General features: G+C 41.9%; 1 protein-coding gene across 2 annotated transcripts in view; it reads left to right on the forward strand.

Moving 5' to 3' along the window:
* The window catches only part of med30 (mediator complex subunit 30), a 54,392-nt gene extending 43,513 nt beyond the window's left edge, over positions 1-10,879 (forward strand). For both annotated transcript variants that reach the window (XM_083765329.1, XM_083765328.1), the window contains exon 5: positions 9,968-10,879. In XM_083765329.1, coding sequence (XP_083621455.1) covers positions 9,968-10,063 — 96 coding nt within the window. In that variant the 3' untranslated portion in view covers positions 10,064-10,879. The remainder of the gene's footprint in view (positions 1-9,967) is intronic.
* Positions 10,880-11,151: the final 272 nt, after the last annotated feature.

An 11,151-nucleotide genomic window follows, 5' to 3' on the forward strand; every position in this document is an offset into this window, starting at 1 on the left:
TGTGTGTGTGTGTGTGTGTGGGGGGGGGGTCTGTACGGGCCATGCCTAGCCTCCTGCCCAGATGGTTCTTAAAAAGAATAAATCGATGGCAACTGTTCTGACTGCAACACTTGGCTGACACTGCAGGCTTTCCAGCTCAGTACTGACGATGTACCGAACGGGCCCAGTCAGTAGGTGTATGCAGGGATGACAACATTGCTATTGTATTTCTGCCACCTTCAGCGTAGAAGGCTTTATTTGTCTTCAAATCCATGTTAAAGGTCTTACTTCCCTCAGTAGGGCCCACACCGGACAGTGGACACTACTGGCAGACAGTTAAACTTAACTCTCCTATTCAGAAAAAGCTATAAAGTTTATCAAGTCAATTACGGTGTTTTCAAGCGATGTCAGGCAAATTAAGGCTGCTTGGTTGGTGCAGGTCCCTGTGGGTTTACTGTCCATCGTTTGTATATAGTCCATTTACATCCCAGAGTTGTTCAGGTGGGACACAGAGACTAATTAAGGATAACTTGCTTGCCGCTGCTTATCTTCTCCTTTATTTTTTTTATTAGGTTTTCTTAAAGGACAACTTTAGTTTTTATCAACCAAGGTTCATGTTTTAGGTTGTCATTAGAGAAACTAAAAGGTGAGAGTTCATTTTCTTTCATTTGCTGCTTTCTTTCGTTTTAGGGATTTTAGCTCTTTTTGACAGGGGGGCGGGGGCATTTGAGCATGGGCCTAAATATGTATTTTTTTTACAACATTTTATGGTGATTTATTTTTGTATTATTTACTATAGTCCTACTAGATCCCAGGAAATTACATCTGGCCACAGCAGATCACAGGATCTACTGAATGTGAAGGTAGCCTACTGGGAGAAGGCTTATACTGTGTGTATAGGCTCAATATGTCAGTTTGTCACATTCAGTGACAGAAGATTCTAACCATCATGATTGAGTTCTTGTTAGGTGCACTGGTCAAATAAAAACGACAGAAGGACTTACACCACACAGCCATGTGTCACCAGACCAGTGGACCACCGGTGTCCCTTTCTGTAAGCTCAGCTAGTGAGTTACCTTTTCAACCTGTACTCCAAGCCTTGACTCTCAAAATCAGATTAACTGATTAACAGCGGAGTTCGTACCTTGGACACACAAAACAAGGTCCTTAACCCACTGCACTACATGCTGCTGTTAAAGCACAGTGTTCACTTTGACATTTTCCACTTTTTTGACTTTTTTTAACGTTCAAGCTTTTTCTTTCTGTATGCTTTTTATTACAGATCATTAGAGAGAGAAATGAAACTAAGGGAAAGGAGAGATATGATGATGATGTTGCGAAAGGATGATGATGATGATGATAATGTTGATATCATCATCATGATTAAAGTATTCTATCCGCATATGTCTTAACACCTCATACTGCCGAGTAGACAGTGTCCTTTTACTGATTGTGCAATATATATTCTGAGGATCAAGGCAGTTTGTACACGAGGGGAGTCTGTTTAAACACAACTCTTTATTTTATTATCGTCTGCTAAAGTTGATCCAGATAAGACATCCAGAAAGTCAAACACTGCACACACCGGATGTTCGGATGTTTGTTCACACACACACACACACACACACACACACACACACACACACACACACACACACACACACACACACAGTATCTGAAGCCTCTTTCTGCTACCTGGGAGTGACAGAAATGTGTGCCCTCAATCTTGGAGAAAAATACTGTGGTCCCAAGCAGCCTATTTTATCAGAATTCCCCACAAAGACAACAACAACGATCCTATGTCTTTTGTTTTCGTGTTGATCGTGGACATACTGTATTATGCAGGACGCAACAAAGGCATTTACTTCTAAACTAGGTACAGTAAGACAATGAATGACACATTATACAGCCACTCCACTGAACTACAGTCAGTACTGTGTAACTATATGCAGCTGTGCATACTAATTTGGATCAGTAGGCTGTGCTTCAGTTGTGTGCGCTCACGTGTGTATATATATATATATAAACTATGAAAAGCAAATAACCTATATACTGTATGTATGTGTGACAGATAGTGGTTTATCACTGTCTTGAGTCACTGTATTGTATATGGGATAATGGCAGAGTCTGGCACAGTAAATTGTATTTGTATTTGTATTTGGTACACACTGTAAATGTGGACTTAGAGCAGCAATACATGCAGTCTTTCTTTTCTATTCCCTTTTGTGTTCGCCACTATGAATAAGATGTGCAGTACTTAAAAGTAATAAAAAACATGTTTCTGCGCAATGCTGGCGCTGCCTCCCCGCCAGAGCAAATGTGAAACTCTATGTTGAGGTGTGTCCCTGACTGTGCACTTGTTGGGATAGATGTGACACACAGATGAGGTGGACCCGATTAGCTGCGTAGCACCATAGGAAAAAGTCTAATTGTTCACCAAACCACATCATTTTGATTCCCAGCTTCTTTGAAAATTCAGCTGCTGGGAATCACAAATGTTTGCAGATGATCATGCGGGTTTGTGACTTCATTAGTTAACATTTTAACAATGATACTTTATTCCTTTAAAGTTCTGCAAAGGTAATCATGTCCACGTCTGCTATATATCACATCTTTCCCAGTACAGGGACACACATGTACTGTACCTCAGTACAGGAACACACATGTACTGAGTAAGGACACGCATGTACTGTACCTCATCCATGGTACGTTACAGAAAGCAGATTTTAGAAAGTGAGTTTTTTCTCTCCCCTCCTCCTTTGTGTCTTTTGTCCTCATTCCGTTTTTGTGTGTAGTGTAGGTGATGTTTACTGTCCTTGTCTTAACCCTTTGTGTGTAGTGTAGGTGATGTTTACTGTCCTTGTCTTAACCCTTTGTGTGTAGTGTAGGTGATGTTTACTGTCCTTGTCTTAACCCTTTGTGTGTAGTGTAGGTGATGTTTACTGTCCTTGTCTTAACCCTTTGTGTGTAGTGTAGGTGATGTTTACTGTCCTTGTCTTAACCCTTTCCGTCCCTAGGACGTGTCCACACGTCCTAGGGGTCCCAATCGACGTGTCCATAGGACGTGCATCCTTAATGATACCAGGCGAGATTAGAATTTTTTCCTTTTTTTTAAAATTTTTAGTTCGCCTTTTGGCTACCGATATAACTAGTTTTGACCAATTCATCCTTTAAGTCCCGCCCGTGGTTGTGCCCCTGTTCGCACCCATTGGTTGCAGTTTCGTGGTTGGACAAAAATCCTCTCTCTACATCCACTACCATAACATGTTTTTCAGTTGCTTCATATTGATATTCAATTGTTGATGTAAACTTGGTGTCAGTAAAAAGGAACATCACAGGTGCAGCACGGTGACTCGGCATATCATGTTTGAAATGATGTTTTAGCAAAAGCTGGTTAGTCACTCAGGGACCAATCAGAAGGCTGTCACATTGTGAATTGATATCTTTAGTCACGTGTAGTCCCTGTTTGTGTGTTTGGTTGATGGACAAGGCCCCTCTGCCTTGATGGACAGAAGAGCCCTGTGGCTGGAAGGAGAGGAGGAGAGAAGCGGCCTCATCCTTGAATCATCCAATGACAGCCTGGCAGTGATGGATGATAAGAGGATGTATTGTCACCGTCTCTCCTCTCTGGTCCTCTCCTCTCCCTTCCCATCTCCCTAATCCCCTCTTCTCGCTCACAGACACTTACACTTGTAATTCCCAGCCAGATCCGTTGGCATGAAAGCAGTGATTTGAGTTGCCAGAGACAGGGCGGATTAGCAGTGAAGAATCCTGAGTGAAGCCATGGTTTAGCTCAACTCGCTGTATTGCTGTTCTTTTCTCCATTCCTGTTCCTCTGTTCTTTGTTAAGAAAGACCGACTTCGTTTTTTCCCCTTGTTTAGTATCCTCTGATCAAAAACCAAGAGTTCATAACATGCTGAAGTCAGTGTAGTAATGTTTCTAATCATAGACAGAATGGGATAATTCACAATCTGTTCTGTTGTTCATATATATATACATATCACAAGCTTATATTGCTATGTTTTTACAGCATGGCTCCTAGGAGGCGAGTCATCTAGAAGAGGGTCTGACTTTTTTTTTTTTTTTTTTTTTTACTTATTAGAGAGAGACAGAAAAGGCAGACCGAGAGCGGGGAATAACACAGCAAACATGCGGACATGTTGAAAAGGGTATTTTGGGCCCATGTGGTATGCACTATGGACCCTAACCACCCTGTGATTAACAGACTTGATAAGCTTGGAATTACTTTGTTTTGTTGTTTCATAGCCTACATTTGGATCTCTTTGAGCTGTCTCTGGTTGTCTTGCAGCCGTTCCAGATGTGAAAGTCTACTCACCTTTAATTGACTGCAGTTTTCCAAAAGGCTGGGGATATGAATATATGAATAATACTGTGACTAATGGCGCTCGGGTCACACAGTCCTTTTTGGAAGGTTTAGCCATGATCTTTCCTGCCACTTTGCACTAGGTAGACTGGATTTTTTAAAATTACTTTCTAATAATTCTCCCTACTACTTCAGTGTCTCTTTTCCATCCTAATATCAAGGACAGCTGCTTTGATCTGACTTGGAAAGGTGTACAGGGAGAGCCAGATGAAGTGAATATGAGAAAGCAGGAGAGTGAGAGTCGGAGGGAAGGAGGAGACTGCTTTACAGCCCTTCATCCATCTGTTCTCATTGTGTCTGTGAAACGCAAACCATTGCCGGTATCAGAGATCTCCTTCTCCTCATCCACCCCCCTGTTTAAAAGGCTTTGGCTTAATGACGGAGAGACTGCCTCGTCTTTAAAGTGTGTCATGTGTGTTCAGCTAATCAGCTCTCAGATTTGCACAGCTGCCTTACTGTAATCTTTGGCTATTTTACCACTATGATCATATGTTTCACTTATCACTTTCAGGATAAAAGAAAAGGTTATTAATGAGTCATGGCTATCATCTGGTATATCTTTCTATAACTCATGAAGATCTAGGGTCTTTTCTTCTGCTGATTCAGAGGGTAAGGAAATATAGATTGACATGGACGATCTGGGTGCCTATGGCGTACAGCTAATTCACTGCCAAACAGTGTTGACAACTTGACATTGATAACTATTTGGAGTATTTGGACTACGAGTGATGAATTGACATACGGTATACACTAGCCCCACACACAGACAGATGCATACTGTATGCACATACTCACGGCGCATTCCTTCCATAGTCTTAGGCCCCTTTTCCACTATGGGGTGGAACCAGAACTATCCAGAACCTGAACCTATTTTTTTTAGTTCTGGGTTTGTTTCCACAGCGCACAGCGCGGTACGGCACGGTTTCAGACCAGGTTCTCAGAACCTTTTTTCGGCCCTGCTTTTGAGGTAGTACTAACGCTGAGTTCTGGGAACCTATGGGCGGGGCCAGCAGCGCTGCTGCTCTCGATTGGTCGAGCTGAGGTGACAGCACTCTGAGCATCTGAGGAGACCGGAGCGAGGAGAAGCGCACACAACACAACAGCGCACATTTTAAACTCCTAAGTGCGACACAGCGACAGCGGACACACAGAAAAATAACCTGGAAAAGCACACAGAAACACTATGGCCACGAGAGAGGGAGAGACAGAGCTTGTGTGTGCGTGAGGGAGAGAGAGAGAGAGCCATAAAGCTGTCGCGACGAGTTGTTTGCTTGCAGTTGTTGTTCTACACTACAGCTATAAGCTAGGCTAACTGCAGATGTGTGTGTGTGTGTGTGTGTGTGTATGTGTTTGCGTTTGCGTGCGTGTATGTGTTTGCGTGCGTGTGCTCGCGCGCGAGAGCGCCATATAATCTATTCTAAATTGCCAGAACAGAATTTTCTTTCTTTTTCAGGGCAAGGCATTAGGCATATCATTACTAGAAATGTGCTACAATACAGTACACAATACTACACATTGGAAGAATTAAATTCAACTAGCACAACGGTTAAATGATTTGTATTTGCACATTTCTTGATATTGACATTACAACTGGACTGGATGTTATGGCACAATTTGCTCAATCTGCTCAAGAGGCACTATATTTGCAACCCACACAATGTTAAATGCTATATTCAAAAGGTGGGTTATCATTTATCATCATATGAGCTATAGCCCATATGAGATATATTTTTCTCTTGCAGTTTAAGCAAAATATTGTAGACAGGTAAAGAACAACTGGTCGAATGCATTTAAAACGGGTGTTTTACTGTTGTCCCACTCCCCACATGGAAAGGAAATCCATATCGGCAAATATAGCCTATATATAATGTATTCTGCATATATCCATGTTCATATAAACTACAGTATGTGCATATACAGTATATCTATTATGTATAAGAAATATATGTGACAGCTGTGGCATGTGGCTGCCACAGCTGTGGCACATGTGGCATATAAAAATATGTTCATATTATTGGTTTAAAAAAGTACAATAAAGCAAATAAATTTGAAAATAGACAATCTACAAGCTCACGTGTCTCATCGAGCTTGTAGTTTGTCTATTTTCAAATGGCCGAAATGTATTTAAGTAGAATACTATATACATAGCTACTTTCCACCACTGTTGAATAATAACCAGTCATTATTTAAACATGAATATCTCTGTATTCCGGGACCCCCCCGGCCGTGCCAAGGGGGAGGGGGCCCTGCCGGCCAAGCTACTCAGCAGTGGGGGAATAGGGGGGGGGGGGCAGACTTAACAGGTTCTGGGTTCTGGTTATATGGAAACGGAAGCAGAACTTGGTTCTGGAACTACACATGGTTCTTGGTAGTTCTGGGTCCTGGAAAGTTCTGGTTCTGGTTCTGGTTCCACCACATAGTGGAAAAGGGGCCTTAGGCAGCAGTGTATATGACTAAAATCATTCAAATCAAATCTCAGTCTCCGATTGCTGATTCCTCCCGCTCTGCTCGTGTCTCCTGGCTGTGTTTTTTATGGTCCTACAACATGAAGTGCAACTTTTACCATTTCATTCTGGGCTCCCCCATGTGTCTTCTATCCCCACCAAATACCAATTTGCTGGGGAACAATCAGGCTTTCTCGTCATATGTGGATTTTTATTGGTGCTACTTGTGATGTCATACTGTAGGTATCCCTACTTTGTATAATCCACCCCACTCTTCAGTTCCACATTTCGTCTTTGGAGACTGTGGGAGGATTGGTGGGCCTTATTATAATGAGTCAAAGATGTTGGAGGGGAGGTGAGCTCCATGCAAAACACAAATAACAAACAAACAGACAGAAATAAGCCTCCACCGTCATGCTCATGTGTATGGCACTGGTTCTTCATTCCACAGTCCTGGGGAGCCAGTGTTCTACTGGTTTTCGTTCTCGCTTGTCTAAACCAGGGACCAATTTAGATACTGATACTGACCGTGATATTGACATGATAGACACATCTAAAATGACACATATGCTGTTCTGGTTTAACAGTAAAATGAGGTATAGTATGGCTCTCCACCTCCAGGCAAATCTCAACTTTGAGCACATGGTATTTTGCGGGTAATTATCAATTACATATTTTCTTTTTCTTTCATGGCACCAGTGGTAATTACTTTAACAATTTACTGCAACAAATTCCTTGTATTCAAACAACAACTCTGTTCAAAGCCAGATGTAGAAAAACCACATCTTCACTTGTATAAGTGTGCAATTCTCGGTTTCACAAGCTTAAAGTGTATAAATGTAATTAGAAAAAGGCTTGAGTATCATCTCATCAATTCAGAGTAAATGACAGTTATTTAAAGACTCACTAGTCGGAGTAATGAGGCATGTAGTTGGTAGACACAGACGCACACATGCGCACGCACGCACGCACGCACGCGCGCGCGCACGCACGCGCGCGCGCACACACACACACACACACACACACACACACACACACACACACACACACACACACACACACACACACACACACACACACACACACACACACACACACACACACACACACACACACACACACACACACACACACAGTCTCAGAATGGAACTCTTAGACAGGGTGGAAGGCAGGGCGAGAAAGCATGAAAGGACCTCAAGAGAGAGAGGGGTTGAACGAAAGTAGTAAAACCTAATTCATATGTTGTTGTATGATGGTGAAACCCAAAGACAGAATAAAAACTAAAAAACAGTTTCAGCCTAGAGACACCGGCGTATGGTATACGAATTAGGCTGAAGAGAGATCCCAACGCAGGCAGCATGATGGCCCCCGGAGAGAGCCGATGGAGCCGTTCCAAATGTTCCACTCCAGAATATCTTCAAGGACAATCAGCTAAACAGTTGATAATAAGAGGGCCGTGTGAAATCGATTACTCAAGGTGTTATCTGTGCCGCGAAAAAATGGCTGGTAATTAGTCACGGCTAAAGGAGTGTTACTGAGAGAGTGAGATGGGATTTAATCTTAATAGATTTCCCTGCACGACACATACTGTACTCTGTAGCTATACTCCTGAGTGAACTCTCTCATCTGACTCCCCCCCGCCCGCCCCTCCTTCCTCTGTCTCTCTAGGCCAGTTATCATTTTGAAAGATAAAAAAATAAATACATCACATTTTCAGAAAAACTAAAACTATTTATTTTTCAAAAGTACATCATACATACATTCCTGCTGTTTTAGAGAAATTTGAACAGTTTAGTTCAATATCAGGCTATCAATTTAGGCAATTTGCAGACGCTCTTAATCCACAGCGATTTACAGTAAGCAAGAACTACACAAGGTAATACATCAAATACATTAAAAGCATTGTCATCTAGTATCATAAGGAAGCTTGAGTTGAGTAGGCTTTACGATTAATTCATAGAAATCAGCTTTACTACTGTACCATTAAATAAGGCAATGTTAGACACTTAGATAGACACCACAATCCCTACAGTGCAGTATTCTTTGCAACCAAAGGTCGCAGTTAACTATGGAATCGTGCATTTCCTGTCAATGTGTGTGTTGATTGGTCGGGGTGAGAGAGCACGTGACATCAGGGATGGAGCGTGTGACATCACATGACATCATCAGGGATGGAGCTCTTGACATCACGTGACATCTCCATCCCTGATGTCATCAATATTAAGACCATAATGGAGATCCCTGATGTCATCAATATTGGCCAGAAACTCTACATCTGACCTCAAACCCTTAGATCTCCATATATGGAGCTGACCTGTTCTGACATTCCATTTCCATATGTTGTCAAATCTCCAAAATATTGTTGCATGGTATGAGTTATGCTCAAAGATGCATTTATGTTCATGTTTGGCAGCTGTTCTGGCCTTTTTTTTTGTCGTGGCAGCTTCTGAGACCTTATTTGCTTATGCATAAACCTTATTCAACGAGGTACTGGAGTTCAACGGCCACTTGTTGACTAAGCAGACTGAGAGTAGAGAGTGTATTCAGGGGTAACCGACAGACAACAAAAACCCTCTGGGCGATTGACAATGGCGGTGGAGTGTTTGCTCCTTGGAGAGACAGACATATGTGTTGGTTTAGCGATTAACCGGCTCCCGGATTGATAAAGTCAACTGCCGTGGTCGCTGCCTCTCTGTACATACATACTGTAGGTAAAGAGACCCGGTGGGAGGACTAAAGACACTTTTCCGAGGTGCCTTTTTGCTTCAGCCCACACAGATTCTTTGCATAACCACTAATGGCCACGAGCTGTTTGCGTTCTGCTCAGTGTCTGATTGTTTGGTCTGCTCGACTCTCCGTGGGTTGTTTGAACACCTGGTTTTCTAATATCTTGCTTCGTGCACCTGTAATAGAGAAATTGGCTTGTTAGGTCTTTGCTGGAAATGTGATTGGTTGGGGTGTTTCTCCTTGTTTATTCGCATGCTACACCAGCAAAAACAATCTTTATATCTCTTATTATTACCTGCAATGTAGAAGTCGAAGTTGCTCTGAAGTGTCTGATATTAATGTCTCAAATGTGCTACACAGTATATGCTGACTGGATGATACTGCTTATTGATTTGTTCTCATTCTCAATTTGAATTTCCGTTGCTCTTGCAGAAGCTGAAACAGAAGAACCAGCAGCTAAAGCAGATAATGGACCAACTCCGCAACCTCATCTGGGAGATCAACTCTATGCTGGCTGTCAGAACCTGAAGCATGCCGAGCGCGCGCACACACACACACACACACACACACACACACACACACACACACACACAGCAAAATGGACTGGACGTCATGGTTATTAACCGGAGATGTGAGTAGGTGTGCTACAGTGGAAATTAAGATGGCGTGGCAACGATAGAGACGGATGGGAGTGAAGAAATGGGAAAGATGGGGGTAGACACTAACATTTTCGGTGTTAGCAGTAGAATCTCTGGGCGGGTTAAGGCGCGTACCATAGCCTACTTATGTATCTGATGCAGCTTGACAGCAAGTCTTGTGTTCGATTCCTGAGCCACGCCTACACTCTTTCCCAGTTTCCTGTCAAGTCTCTGCTGTACAGTACTGTCAATAAAGGCAGAAAAGCCCCCAAAACAACAACAGTAGAATCTTTGAGTATTCATTTAACCCTAGTGTCCCATTTTGGGCATGTCATTATAGGTAGAAAAAAATGTAGTCTCTATTAAGATTACATTTTAAAAGCTCACAACGCACTGCAGTGCGATGCGTTGTGAGCAATTTTTTAAATAATTTAGAATTTGTGGTGAGGATTTTAATGTGCAGAGAAAGTCATGTAAGGGCATATACTGAAGAGATTTTTGAAGATGAATTTAACTGATTTTGATAATATATTAAGTAGATGCAATAGATGGTACATGATGATGTACTACTGTATGTGTTATGATCTTGATTTGATCTCTCCATTTTGGTAGAATCTTTTTGTTTGTGTGTGTACAGCTTATTTAATGTAAAGGCAACAATATACCACACCCACTGGATTCTTAACAGTCATGATGCTTTGGGAGTTCTGCTGATCTATAAATGTTGCTTTGATACAATATTTTGGAGTCTGTTTTGTGTTCTCATTCCGTTTATCGTTTTCGACGTATGTCGTTTTTTATGATTTTCGGCTATTTAAATAATAATAATGAAAAAACGACAGGCATACTATAGTTCATGGTTTTCGACGACACACTACAGTATGTCGTTTTTCATAATTTTCTGCTGTTTAAAAAAAAAGATGAAAATCATGAAAAAATGACATACTATAGTTAATGGCTTTCTTCGTTTCATGTCGT

Source organism: Protomyctophum parallelum, assembly GCF_964188405.1.
Source record: "Protomyctophum parallelum genome assembly, chromosome: 1".
Classification (NCBI taxonomy): Eukaryota; Metazoa; Chordata; class Actinopteri; order Myctophiformes; family Myctophidae; genus Protomyctophum; species Protomyctophum parallelum.